At 33.2% G+C, this 15,869-nt stretch overlaps 1 protein-coding gene across 1 annotated transcript in view; it reads right to left on the bottom strand.

Moving 5' to 3' along the window:
- Positions 1-15,869, bottom strand: part of Hil (kyphoscoliosis peptidase hillarin) — a 57,693-nt gene that overhangs the window by 26,851 nt on the left and 14,973 nt on the right. Inside the window, exon 2 of the mRNA XM_069039158.1 lies at positions 14,322-14,578. Within this exon, the coding sequence (XP_068895259.1) occupies positions 14,322-14,578 (257 nt within the window). The remainder of the gene's footprint in view (positions 1-14,321; positions 14,579-15,869) is intronic.

Below are 15,869 nucleotides of genomic sequence, written 5' to 3'. Positions count from 1 at the left end.
TTTACACTAATTACAGTATGAGACATTTCGGGCAATTTTATTGGTATACGCGGGATATTACGAGCATCACAAGCCATGCTGCATGGAAGTTGTCCACTGTCGGGGAAATAATAAAATTGATATTGCAAAGAGGATTCAAGGAGAAGCTTGTAGAATAGAGGAAAAATCCACTAATCCAATAATAAAATTAGCAAAGTAAAATTTGATCAAGTTAATAAGGTTATGTATGTCTGTTAATGTCAATGTTGTTGATGACAATGCCAATAAGTGATTTAATAAAACACTAGTGGCTTATGACATGACATATGAGTCTCGTAATATATCTGAAATTAGTATAATAATTAAAAAAAAATATATTTTATCAAAATAAAATTATTATGTCTTCATAATATACATAAGAGTTGTGGATAAATCTATTAATGGTTTTTTTAAGTAGCAAAGAATTGTAAAATCATATTTTCGAGTTTTTCTAATGAGACTGTTATCTTTTTATAATTTTGCAGATTTAAATTGTATTATTCCAATTCAAATGTTACCTTGAAAAATGAAAATTACAAGACGTTATCTTGACGAATACAGAACAAAATTATTAAATAATTGTTTTACAACTATATGATATCAATTATTACGAAACTTCTTGCAAGAATTTATTACAGTATTTTGACTTGTGCAAACTAAAGTCAGGTCGCTGAACAGATATAATAATAAAACAAAATGGTGTGGAGCTAATTGCGCAGAACGGTATACACCGAAGCCAGTTTCACAATGAAGCAAGTTCCTTATCGTTATTATAACACTCTAGTGCGATTTATTAAGGCTGAAAAAAATGTTACCGTCACTGAAGTGCAGACTTCACCATTTCTCCGCACTCTATTGAAGCAATAAGTTGACTTTATATTGTAAGAATTATGTAGAAAATCCGTTTTGTAAAGTTGTTTTCCTGACGTACTTTGAAAATATTTAAAATACAACCTCCACCGGTGTGTAATAGTTTCTCTATTGCTTCGATGGTAGTTTTCAGCGAAGAACAATCCATCACGATCCATCATTGTTTGTACGGGGTGATTAAGAAGGACAGTTTTATTGGTAATACCGAATTTTATTTTTAAATAGATAATACAACTGAAGCTAACTTCCAGTTGTTGACAGCTTTACACCGACAGACGCATCATTGACAAATAGCATTTGACATTTCAAATTAAATTAAACATGCTGGTGAATCTGTCAAGAACCTGAAATGAAGAGTTAATTTATGTTTAGTTTAGAGCATTAGAAACAAAATAGCGAGCACTTCGAGCATTTCTCTTAGTTAATTTAATTGTACTGTATTTCAAGTTTAATTTTTTTTTACCGTTAATTTTTACTCTCATAACCTACCAGTTTGTCATTGTGATGTTACGTCAGATATCTGTCAAATAAATCAACAAAATATATTCGGCTGCAGTCTTGCCAAATAAAAAATATTCTTAATTTATTGTATTGCCAACTCAAACAGTCCTTCTTAATCACCCCGTATATATGTACGTATTTTGAAACAAATAGAAAAAGACTATTTTGTGAGTTAAATTAAAAAAATTTACGAAAAACAAACATGAAAATGCGAATGTCATGCAATTGTCGTCACGTAATTTTTGACAGTGTACATCGGTTTTTTTAGAATATCCGCAGTTTTTGAATGAGCCAATCGCAAGATCTTGTTTACACATCGTGGCCACTAGGGGGCGGTTTTATAGCTACATCCATTACATCCGTAGGTCGACCCGACTATACCTAGATGTTAGGAGGTGCTACTTCGATATGTATTATTTATATTTTTTAATTGAAGAAAGTATGAATACAATTTTAATAACCCTAGGGCCAGTTTATAGAAAAAGAATTAAATATTTAATTCGAATTAAATTGTAATGCGCGATTAACCCATGAATCCGAAACTTCGATTGGTTTAATCTGTGTTCAGTTAATCTCGCATTTGATTACGATTAACTTAATTTCGCTTGTGTAAACTGGCCCTTAATTTTTCAAATAAAATTATTTCGTCATGATTTCTAAGAAGACTATTTTCAAAGGGTTTTTTTTTAATAAAAAGAAAGTAATATTATTTATTTTAGTTTCACACGTTATATCGAGCGTCTAATTAAACATCTGACCAAAAATGCCTTGAAACATTCTAGAACGCATATCCTGTATAATGTATTACTGTAGTTTCAATTTGGTTGTAGGTCGTAAAATTTTATGGTACTTTAAGTTAAAGATCTTGCGGGGCTTATAAATCCTAGTTTACCACTAGCAGGTAATATTTTAAGCAGGGTTGTATTGTACATTTGGTATATTTGCATTGTACGGCAAACGGCACGCGCCGCTTTCCAACCTTTTCAAACCCAACCATTGTGCCCGTTAATCGCTCATTATATCCAATAAAATTTTACGACCTACAACCAATTTGAAACTACAATACATTTAGCTAACCGACACCACTCACTGTTGATCTTGCAATCGTTTCGAAAATAACTTTCTGTCGTAAATGCCTTTCGGTCACTTGAATAAACCAACCAATATTGAGTATCGGATTTGAAAAAAAAATGTTTTAAACAAAAATCTAAATACATATAAAACTGAATGTCTGTTTGTATATTTTGTATGCAAATCTACAGTTTTACTCCGATCTTGATGAAATTTTGTACACTTGATCTTCAAAACAAGAAGAAAATTACTGTCTACTTTAATTTTACAAAAACCAACCACTACTACCATTTTCAATCCTGTTAAGAAAAAAAGACAGTTTTTTCGAGTTGGAAATACCCCCACCTTCGCCGCTTCACCCCTATTTCATCCTCTGAGTATATCGTCACCTTCGCCGCTTGACACCCACAAAAAGCAACCCCTATTATCATTTTTAAGCCTGTTAAGCACAAAAACAGTTTTTTCGAGTTGGAAATCGCGTTTGCATGATATGTTCAGGTGTCATAGTTACATTTGGTTGTTTATGAAAGTAGCAATTTCGCAAAATGTGTTGAATGATTGTGTTTTACCGGAAGATGTCTTAAATGAAGCAGAACAAGCTTCGAATAGCTTTATACCGGAAAAATCAAAAGGCAGGTATCTGAAATCAAACGAGACAATCAAACAATAGGAGGATCTAAATAAGGTTACAACTGAAAATAAAAGTGTTATGTTGGCGTATTTTCATGAATTGGTAAGTGATCATAGTGTTAGTTTCTTATCATATTGATCTTTTTGTTTATATAGTCGAAGAAAAAAGTAGTCTACAGTAAAGTTTTAATTATTTTTCGTAAAAAGACAAACTTCATATTGAAATTACTGCGTTTATCACAATACATGAAAGTAGAGACATAATTTTAAAACATTCTGAAATTTGCGGCCGAAGCCGCGGGTAAAATGAAAAACTAAGACGCTCTCATAAATTGGAAGTTAAATTTGACAGCAGTGACAGCTACATAGTTCATAATATAAACTATACAGGATTATTCATATAAGATGACGAGCCTGACCAGGTAAAAATGCAACCCAACCCTCAATATAACACTCGAAAAATAAACAAAAAATTACTCTTGATTAGACACACAATGTGTAACACAAGATCCCATGAAGGATCCATGATTTATGTATCTTATATTATTTCTGTTAAGGACTCGTTAACTAATGTTACGTAAACAAGGTTATGTTAAATTTACTTTAGATATTATGCTAATAAACACTACCTATAGTTCTTTACTTTGATTCTGAACTAAATACCGTCATGAGAAACCAGCATGTTTTAAAATCGTATTATTGACATCATATCCAGATAATTTAAGTTAAATGTAACTAGGTACATATTTATGTATTATTTTGTCTTTTTGAGGAAACTGTTAAATCTTCAATTTTTTTTCTGGAATTATTAAATTTATTTCACCAAGATTTTTCAAGAACTGTTTAAGATTTTGAAATATGTTTGCATTACCTATAAAACAATAACACTGTTGAACTAACGCTATTAAAAAAAAATATATATATATATATATATATCGTCTATAAATCTAAATAAACGCAACATTTTTATTAATATGGTACTACATATGTACTTATTGAATTATAACTATATAGGTATACAGGGTATTTCACGAGTGATAATGAGCCCAGTGGAATTGAAAATGTAACCCACAATACATTTGTAAAATTAACGTGGATTTTTGTTTATTGATTTAAAAAACATAAAACATAGTTAGCTGTGCAGTTTCGACATTTTTAAACATTTACATTTTTTATCAAAAAATTTGGTTTTTTGCTATAATTGCTAAGCAAAGATTTTAAATAAAATTGTTAATTTTCATTCTTTAAAAAAGAGAGAGAATGGCACAAGAATTTAGTTTGTGCGATTTGTGATAAATAAAAAAAAAACAAGTTTCAAAAAACGTTTAGAAAATATTAAACTTGTGTTTGTCAACACGGAAAACAAGCGATTTATTAACTCGGAACTACATTTACGTATTTCTTCGAAAAGACAAAATGCTTGATTGTAACGAAATAAATTTAAACTTGCAACAGAACTTTTTGACTTCTGAGCGAGCCTCACAATGTTTTTCTTGATAATTCCACTCAGAAAATGTCAACCAATCCGCTTGTGGTATTTTGAATCATTGGACCAATTAGGAACGAATTACACCGATAATTTAGCATGGTCCTAAAATTATCGAAAAATTATCGCTGTAATCATCTCCACCTTCCTCAAATTATCGCTGTAATTTTCTCCTCCTTCCTCGAATTTTGATAAACTCATTTTTGATCCACAGTAAAATTTTTGTTGTTTTCAACTACGTTAACTAACGCTTTGAGAGTCATAAGAATACGCATAAATTAAAAAAATTGTGTAAAATTTGAAAATGAAATTTTCCTTCGTGGAATTGTCATGCCGAATACAACTCGATGGTACGAAATTGCGGGAAATTTTTCTCCTCATTTTACTCGTATTTGTTTCTTAGACAATTTCTACTGTTCGCTACGGTCACTCGTGGAAATTGTCGCCGAAACAAATACTCGTATCTGAGATCGAAAATTTCCGGCAATTTCGTACCCACTCGTTGTATTACTATTGAAAATACATCAACATAATTAAAATCATTTTTTTTAAATTAGCCATGACATGAAATTATCAAAAACTACAATTTGAAATGATATTAAACAAAAAAAGTTAAACTGAATGGTTCTCCTAAAAAAAGATACTTGTGCGTAAACTGTATTCACAAGGGGGATTCATCGAAAACCCGAAATATCATTACCGAGAAATAAAAACGAGAAAAAAAAAATATGCATGAAGTAAATGAAGTTTAAAACAAATTCTTTAAACTTCTTCATTCTTCACTCTTCGACTTCGTATTCCTCAACTGTGTTTAATGAAATGAAAATCTCGATATCGGTCATGCAGTTCATAGCTTCGCAACTACGAGTACACCTCCTGAAACTCCGGAAATCGGCCAGACGTGCTAGAATACTGAGTACAAAATAGAAACCTGAGCTTCTTAGTCCTGCCGGACGTTTCCGGGATCCGGTTTTCACTCAACCATAAAAATAGCATAAGCGTCCAGTCGAAGAAAAACCCGCGACCTCTTCTTCGGCCTCGTTTATATTGTATTTACCATCAAATATTTGCCGTGTAACCACCACTAATAAAATAAGCAAAGACAAGTATGACATGTGACCAGTGCAAATAACCCTGGACGGGGAATCAGGGCAGAAATGAAGTTTCTCGTGTGTATGTGTGTGTTTTAAAATGTTTTTGCGTAGTTTCGTCCTGTCAGCCTTTCACCGGCTATCGTGATGAACGAGATGGACGTGTGATTATGTGAAATAAAAGTGAGAAAACAAGAGGAAAGCTAGCGAGATCGGAGGCAAACTTCGGCGTTTTATGTGTTTTCCATCGCGTGAAACCATCACGCCAGCTCGAAAAAGCGGAATGCTGCCGACTCGTCGTTTATTATTTTGTCCATAATTATTACAATTTCTCCGGGTTAATTGTGGCGAGACAGATCAAAATAATAAATAGCTGCAATATACGGTGTGCTTCTCGAGCGTATTTAACGGTTTTTGCGCCGTTGAAAGGCCGCCATAATTGAATAAAATTATCATGAAACGTTCGTGATTTAAACGGCTCGCGTTCTTATTGTGGCAAACAGGATAATTATATTTTTGGACGAGATTTGACACGAAAGCCGGAGATGAAGCTGTCATTGCATTGGCAGGCAGATGCGCGGTAAATAAAGACATCTCCCAAGTGTCAAAGGTTCAATTTATTAATATACAAGGACTGTTTGCTGTTTGAGTTGGTAATACTGAATTTTATGTTTAAGTGGTAGATACAACTGGAGTAACGGTTGCTCACGGCTTGACACTGACAGCCGTATCATTGACAAGTAACATTTGACATTTCAAATTAAATTAAACATGCTGGTGATTCTGTTCGAGGCGCATTTCCTTTGGTTAATTTTTTCATAACTGTTCTGTATTTCAAGTTTAGTACATATCTTTTTGTCGTTAATTTTTACTCTCATTTGTCGCGGTTAATGTTACGTCAGATATCTGTCAAATAAACGAATAAAATATACGGTTGTAGTGTTGCAAATAGTCGAATAAAAAAAATTGTATTGCCAACTCAAACAGATCTTCTTAATCATCTTGTATAAATAGATTAAAAATTTCTAATTCTGTAAAATTTATTTCAACAATATTTTCATATCAATTTTTGTTTTTCATCTTTGCTATTAAAAAATTAACAAAACATGTTTATTACATAAAATTCTCATCCACAAAAAGTAATTCGCATTAACAATAATTCATATTGTTTATTATACAAGTGTCTCAAAATTCGCGAATTCCGAATTTCGAGCGTGGTAGGAAAGGACCCAGTGGAGCTCGAAAAATACTTAAAAAAAAATTCGCTCTTCCTGAAGAAGATATAATCACTTTAATTTTGTCCAATACATAGCAGCCTTCATATCCACAGTGACAAAATACTATTCAAGCTACGTTGCCGTTCCATTTTTAAGAAAAATTACAAAAAAATTAAGATTTTTTTACTCCAAAATAAAGCTATTTTTCAAAAAATTGTTTTACGTTATTATTTTCCACAATTATCTACACTGTATTTGAAGAAAACGCACTTCAGAGTGCACCTTCAGACTGATGTATCTTTGTGGGGGGAGTCCCGATTTTTTTTTATTTCCATATTTGGACTACAACGCTCTGAATTCGGAATTCGCGAATTTTGAGACACCTTGTATGATATGTTTTTCAAATATACAGTACCGGGTGTCCCATCACTTGTGTCCCGTAGGAAAATGACTTTAAAACTAAATTATATTTATATGAAGGTATTATAGATGCATAAATACCGTTCACCGCCACAAAAATTGGGTACTACTTTTTTGTTAAAATTAATTACCTAGGTACAGCAAGCAAAAAACTATCACTTTAAAAATTAAATTTTGTTCGATGCAGTTCAAATTTAGTATACGTTATGAAATAGTTATAGAGAAATAAAATCCGTAATTAGAATTTAATTAAAATGTTTTGATGTAAAGATATTTGGTTAATTTAATTTGGGTCCTTCTACTTTATAAAAATTTATGGAAGACAAAGTTAAGTTTGTGGGTATTATTCTTGTCCGCAATTTATGGTACGAAGACCATTCAAGAGGGTTCCAGCGGTACCTGCCTGTGTACGGCGTCAAACACACTGCACCCCTCATAAATCTTCGTCTGCAATAAATTTTCATAAAGTAGAACGGCCCAAATTAATTTAACCAAATATCTTTACATCAAAACATTTTAATTAAATTCTAATCACGGATTTTATTGCTCTACCATTTTTTCAAAACGTATACTAAATTTGAACTGCATTGAACAAAATTTAATTTTTAAAGTGATAGTTTTTTGCCTGCTGTACCTAGGTAATTAATTTTAGCAAAAAAGTAATACCCAATTTTTGTGGCGGTGAACAGTATTTATGCATCTATAATACCTTCATATAAATATAATTTAGTTTTAAAGTCATTTTCCTACGGGACACAAGTGATGGGACACCCGGTATGTGAAAAACATAGATTTGAAAACGTAACTTGAATAATCCAGCCGTAAATGTCATTATTACGATACCTGTCATGAACGAAGATCAAAAATGATTTTGGTTTGAAAACGTATATGAATGAGTCACTGTGACAAACATTTGACCGAGGCCAATGGCACTGTAATTTGCAAATTCAAAATTAGGTTATGTGATTCTTAGCCTGTGGTTAGGTGTAATAATGTAAAGTTGCGTCACATGTTTTCAATGCTATTGTTTGTCACAGCCGTTCTTGATCATAAATACCGTGTGAGCAACAAGTACTGATTGAGTTGGCAATAAATTCTGGTGATTTTTGGTGACTTTTATGTCATGTTCCAACGAGAAAACCATTTTATTAATAACAGATTACAGAAACCAAGACGTTTAAATTTGAAATGTATACCAGGTGTCAATATTGTCAATAAAATAAACCGAAATAGGTACAATTCACAGTCTTGAAAATTTTATGTAAAATTTTTTTTTGCCAACTGTAACAGTTATTGTTGCTCACCCTGTAAATGCGTCCATAAACTCGATTACTTTTTGAAACAATCTGAAACCATATTCTTCATATTAAGCGAATAGGTGAAGTAGCAAAATGAGAGATGTTTAAACACATACGTATTTTCCATTGTAGTGACATTTCCTAATAAGTTTATTAGCATTAGATAAACATTTTTTCCATATTTTTTTAATGGCATCTCATACACAGAGTTTGTTTTTTGCTTTCTCCCTATATTTATATTTCTAGACTCTGCTTTCATTTGCAGTAACTGAGAATATTTCTTTCCACAGTGTACTCGTATATGCCAATTATTAGAAACGTCAAGAAATAGCAAGATTATTTTTAATGTTTTTCATCAACGCCATTTATTTCTGAACAAACTGATCATTGCTGTATCTGTTTTGGAAGTTTTCTAATACAAAATCCTACTAACAAAAATGGGTAGTAGCATAACCGTCAAAAATCGATTGAAGTTATTGACAATATTGTAATATGACATCATTTGTTGGATTCAACCATATTTCAAAATTTTGAGTTCAGTTTCAGTCTTTTCAGTTGTTGAATTTTTTTGTGTTCTTTTAAAATGTCATTTACGTTCACTTTCAGACTAATTTATCTCGGCCGAATGGTTGTTGTTGTCAGTCAAGGGATGAAACACGAGTGAGCCAAAATGGTAATTTCCTTGAAAGTCTTGGTGTCAGCGACAGGACAACCTTTATTAATGGTAGAGAACCAAGGATGACTGACATCACGCGCTTTTATCGAAGAGGTAGAAACGCTCTAATTGTCGAGAGTGTATCGAATTAACTAAAATGTTAACCAGAAGAGTTTTCTTAAATGTCATTTGAGAATGACTCCCACGACAAAACTTTCAAATTTTTCTCTCAACCACGTGTTGGCGAAAAATCCCTAAATCCCTGAAGAACGTTCTGGCAAAATTGTGTAATTTGATTTTTATAGTTTTACAGGGTGAATCGTCTTGAGTTAATTAAAAAAACTATACCAGGTTGAGCATCTACTTCAACAGGAAACCTATTGGTAGGATTGTCGTAGGATAATAGGTCAAAAGCTTCATTGGAATCCCCAGCCATTTCTCAGCGACATACTAATCTTTCCCGAGGTTCCAAAGATTTAGGAGTATAAAATGAAGAGTTACTTTGTTTTCTATTCCTTCCTAATTAATTAAGCATCTTTTCAAGCTGTGTTTACTTATTCTGAAACGGTAGAAGAATGAATCTTAGAATCTGACAGAAAAATATTTAAATAAGCAGATTCATAACAGTTATTTACGATAGAAGTATCGTAACGTGTTATTTTACGATACAAGATGGGAAAATTGGATATCGATATCGTAATAAATTATTATTAAATAAGAAAAAATTGTACCTATTACACAAACCAAAGTAATAGTTTGGAAACATAAAATTTTTGTTACGTTTCTGTCACCACTGTCAAAATGCAGACGATATGCACTATACAGATCAAAAAAGTATTGAGCGATCAAATTAATTTGTCCATGGATTAGAATCCGTCATTTTTGTTCAAAATAGACCTGGTTTCCAAAAAAAATAAATTTTTCGACTATTAGTCTATTCGTTATATTAACATACTATTCTGCTTACAGCCAGTTTCGAATCTGTTTTTGAATTTTGTTACATTTTGTAATAACATCTGCAACACCAAGAGCTTTAATGAAACTTACTTTCGCTCGCATTTCTACATTTTAGCCGTTCACGATTGTTTTAAACACGCAGCAGGCCAAGATTTTTTTTGTTTCGTTTTTAAATATTCGCATTGTTGTCAATTTCGTCATTAATTTAGTTAATAATAATTTACCCAGAACTGCCCTACAAATATGTATGTTTCATTTCAATTAAAATTTTACGATTATTGTCCCTAATGCGTTCAATTGTTTAAGAAATGTAATAACCTCGGAGCAGTGTTCGGTTGAATTATAACCTAAAATACATTTATTATGACAAATCACAATAATGCCAACTAAAATGTCAGATTTTCATAGATAGTCCGAATTGAAACAATCTTCGTATTATACATTTTTGCCCAACGCAAGCTACTCCAATTTGCAATATTTTTTAAGCAAACAGTTTTCTACTCTTCCATTTTTTAACCATATTTATTAAACAACATTTTTTCCTAGCTTGGATGCAATTATCCATCCACGTACAGAATGAAGGCATCCAACACCTGTTAATTTTGACAGACGGACCATTTTCGAATAAATTCCATTCGCGTTTTCTTTTATTGATTTAAATCAGTTGCGAAAGTTGTTCAGCGAGACCTTATCTCTCACTGAAATGCGGGAGATATCTTAACAGCTCAGCATAAATTTCACAATAAAGACAATAGGGGCACAATATAATTACACTTCGTATTAAACTTTCCACGAGATTGCATTCACACTGACTGAGTTATTAATTTTAGAAACGACCCGCAAAAGATTTTGCTTTTTCGGTCAACACACTAAATCTTAGTCAGTTTCTATTTTAATCTGTCGTTGATATCACTACATTGTTGATAGCTCAATTCGGGTTGTAGTCATAGAAAGTAACCTGTCAACAACATCAGTGTTGTGTAATGAATAACGACTGTCAATGTGCGAATTTCTCGTGTGGGAGTTACACACAACATAAATTAATGTCTGAAACTGATTTTCCCTTCGTCACTGTACTTCCTAATGCCGCGTCACTACCGCATTACAGCGATTCGCAAAGTCAGTAGAGATACTTATGTGGTAACACCTGTTCGATTTGAAAGCAGAAAGATACTAATCGTGAAAATAGTTTTATTATTGGCATCCAGCCGTGAAAAGATTACTAGGATATGCACAATGTGGGTTTAATTATCAACAACTTACACTAAACGTAATTCAAAATTCATCGACATCGATACCGACAAATATTAATTTTTGTTTTTATTAACCGGTCACATTATTTTGAATTGTTGACAAATTGATATTTACTGATAATTTTCGAAAGTCCAAGAATACGTTTAACAACTACAATACAAGATAAAGACAATTTTTTAATTCTAGTCCGATGGATCAATTAATAAGCAGAACAATTGTTATATTGCTATCTCTTTTCAACATAATACGTTAAGCTCCTCCCCACTATCTCGCTTTGGCATGTGCGACTAAAGCAATATGCGAGTTCTACGTTTATTACATTAGCGACGTCAAATTTTTAGGTTAGGTTTTAACCACATTTGTGATAATTTTATTTAATTTTGCTTGACCATGTTGAATAACTATCGATTCTAATGAATAATGAAAACGGAGGAATTAATTTGCAGAAAAACCAAGAAAGCACGAAAGAACACAACTCAAAATTTCAAAAATTTGTAATGACATCTGTCTCACATTGCCAACATAATTTTTCAAATATTGATAGCACCATGCACTGCTGTCAAATGTCAAAAGCAGACCCAGATCATGTCGACTTCTTGATTCGGACTAAGCTCATCGGACTATAATTAAAAAATGGACTGTATGTCATCGAATAAGTGTTTTTTGGCCTCACTGTGACGTATACTTCTGCACAGAGAAACCTGTAATGTTATATGTATTGTATGATCAAGAAAATGTGATTGAAGATGAGACCCTATGTCTTCTCCGATTGATATGCTTAATTGTGGCGTTTAAAGTTACGTCGTTTGAAGACTTTAAAACATAAGTAATTTTAGTCTTTCGCATTTATAGTCCTACAGAATCTCTAGTGGAATTCGACTTTGGTTGTAAATTTACCAACAACAACCGAAGAATAAGATTTTATTATCAAGTAATAACCTTTGTCATAAATACAACTACCACTACCTGTAACATCCCTGCTTGAAGCGAACACTGCGAACCCCAAACTGACAACCCTCATTAGCATTTATTAGTAGGATTATTGCTGCAGCATGAAATTCTATTTTTCAAGTGACAAACATAAATTTACGACCAAAGTCGGGTTCCACTAGAGTTTCTGTAGGACTTATACACCTTCTGGCTGTCGTTGATGCAACACATATTTAGGTACAGCTTGCCCATTGTAGAATTAGTGGAGGAGCTGTTAGACCACTGCGCGTCCGCCTCTCACATTTCAAGCTACAATGGGGAAGCTGTATTTTTAATAATAAAACTAATTTTCAAAATTATCATCAACAGCAGTTTTACTTTTTTAATTTGACAGTTATGAAACAGTTAAACTACCGACATCAACAAAGCTCCCTCGATTACAATTTTTCTTTATCACAAGTAACATTGTAATCATTTGCTATTAATTGGAAAATAATTTATTGTTCCAGTTGTTATCTTGATCAGTTTAAAAATATTTTTAGATGTAACGATTTATCTAAATCTACATCTAGTAGATATGCCAATAAGCAATTTTCTTTATGTAATTTATTGACGTCATGTAATAAAAATCAATTATATCTGACTGTATTTTATTCAATTTATTAGTTCATTAAGAGAAAACATGGCAACTCTAGCTGATCGTAGTTAATTTATCTTTGTGTTTCGCCATAATACATATATGTCTATTCACACTGAAGTGTTGGGAAGATGGAATTAATCATTCTAATTCTTCGCAAATGTAACATGTGTTGCTGTTTAATTAATTTAAATTTTAAGTATATTGTGTAACTGTCATATAAACGAATTTATCTGGGGAACAAAAGATTTATTATTATTATTATTGAATCTAAAGAAGCACTATACATATCGGTATACAGAGGAAAATATAAAATTATTACCTTTACATTATCGTGCTATATCCGTTTCCACTGAATTTTGCATTTAAAGTGTTAGTAAAAACAATTTACCACAAGCAATGTCAAAACGTTTTATTTTTCAAATTTTTTGAATGAAAATACAATACTGAAAGGAATTCGATGTGTTCATCAAATTTATACGAGTACTTAAGTTGTTTTTTTTTTTAAATTTTAAATCCAGCTCTTTGGTAATTTATTAACGATGGTAAAAAAAATGTATTAATCTCTTTATATTTTTAGTTATGTTTATTCGTTTTTTGTTCGACACTGTCAGAATTTGAGAATTTTCTCCTGTGTAGTATTTTTTAAAAAACGAGGAAGCTCTATAACACACGTTAGTGAACATTTTAAAACATAAGAGAAAATAATTTAAAGGAAGATAAACAAAATGCTCTCAATACCAAGAATATGCTTTTAGGCTTTTTTTATATAATTTTTTTCAACATCTTTTGATATACCCTTGCAGAACATGAATCTCTTAATTTTCCAGTTACAGACGAAAAACGAAAAAGTTCCGATTGTCAGAGCATTATTTCAACCCTTAAATATTCAGCTCATCAGCTATTTTTTTGTGGGGGTTTATACTTTGATATGGAGTACAAAATATAAAAAAAGCTCCTAAGTTTCGGGGATGCAGTAAGATATAGTTGTCCAAGAACACTAAAGTTATATTGCACGACATGTAGTTGAAAGAAGATTGCAATATATTATACAAACTGGCAAAAAAAATCAGTTTACCAGTTAATACTGAATATGGAAGAACTTCCACTAAGGAAAAATTTGATTGTATTCAGTTAACAACGTTGAGTTAGCACAAAACAACTTTGTAGAAAAAGTGATGCTAGTAACAATAAATATTAGGTGACACAGGAGGGCGACACGTATTATCCTTAAGCCCTTCGCTATCATCTTTTTAGACAAACTGTCAGTGCGATTCGACACTTACCAAATAGCAGTCGATCGGTTTTTCCCTGTGCATCCGGTAGGACTTCTGCAACTCCGTCTGCTTGAGGGCGTGAGCTATGTGGAGGGCGCTGGCGTCGAACCGTCCATACTGGTAACCCGGAGAAGAATCGCTGTGGTTGTTGTGGTGGTGGTACGACGTGGGGCTGTACTGCGGCCCCGGATGCCTCTCGCCCCCGTACCCCGGCGGCGACGACTGCTGGTGGTAGTTGCCGTTGAGGTGGGTGCGGACGTGGAGGACTGAAACGAAAAGAAAAGCTCTTCATCCACGTTCCTTGCGCAACCGTGGATTATGCTAATTCGGCACAGGGCCGAGCCGCCCCTGCGTGCAATGTGTACAGCGCACACAGGCGCCAGATACTAAGGGGCGCCGCGAGGCGCCCCTTACTTAGGTTAGGTAAAATTGTCTTGCCATTAAAAGGTAATGAAATATTTGAAAATAGCATAATACCATAAAGTTACGGAAAATGCAATATGGCGCTAAAGCGCCTCGCTCCAGTGATTGACGCTCACAGTTCGATCTTATTGTCAGAGAATTTTTTGCTGAAAGAAAGAAAACGCATTGTAAACTTTTTTATGATTTTATTTTTAAACGCCTTTAACCAACTGGCCCACCATTTTTTTCTCGTAAATTTACGAGCGTTCGGTCGTTTTCTTCCAGGGTGGTGATATGGGCAACCTGCACCATTTTTTTTTGTTTTTTGTTAAAAAAGCCATCCCAGATCTGTCGACCACTCCTTGTAAGTCCAAATATTAGATAGATTTATAGGACCTATTTTGTCAGATGGATTTCGATGAAAGAGTTGAAGTTAAAAAAAACTTGACCGAGATTTTATGACTCTCTTGTACACTTAGTAGGTACCTAATAAATAATTATTATGTAATATGAGTTTCCTTTTTTGTAAATTTCTCCAAAGGGCAGCGAAGTGGTTCACTAATTTATCAAAGAAGCGCTTCGCGGATTTCGCACACAGGCGCTCGCCAAGGTCGGCGCGGCACTGATTCGGCATTTGTGCAATCGTGGAAAGTGAACCGATACAGGTCTGGCTCCGCTTTATGCAAGAATTTTTAGAAAATACCAGGACGGTTCCATTCTGGTCGAATGGGTCGAGAGTTTCTCCCGCATTGCGTCACGAGGGGTCCCGATCGCCAACTGAATAATTATTGTGGGAACGACTTTCTATCGCCTCCGAAAAATCTCAAAAGAAAATTGCGACGGTTCTGTGAAAGCGCGCCATGTGCCTAATTACACCAAAAATAATAATATCGCGAATAATTGATGTATTTCGTGATGTGTGGAGAGAGTTGGGATTGGGACAACAGTTTTTAGGTCTAAGCCTAAGGCTTGAGAATTTTTCCTGGTGATTTATTGGATTTTACTTTAATTATTGTGTAGCTGCCATTCCACAAGCTACCAACAGCTTCAAAGCATATTGCGATCTGCGCTTTCTTCAAACCAAAAAAAAATCATTTTGGGAAATTGAAAAATGAGTTGCTGTGGTTTCCGGTCGCAAGCCTGACGTACTTTGTC

The sequence above is a fragment of the Tenebrio molitor genome, chromosome 2 (genome assembly GCF_963966145.1).
Source record: "Tenebrio molitor chromosome 2, icTenMoli1.1, whole genome shotgun sequence".
Lineage (NCBI taxonomy): Eukaryota > Metazoa > Arthropoda > Insecta > Coleoptera > Tenebrionidae > Tenebrio > Tenebrio molitor.
Note: the sequence above shows the minus strand (reverse complement) of the source record. Positions and strands in the feature narration are given on the sequence as shown.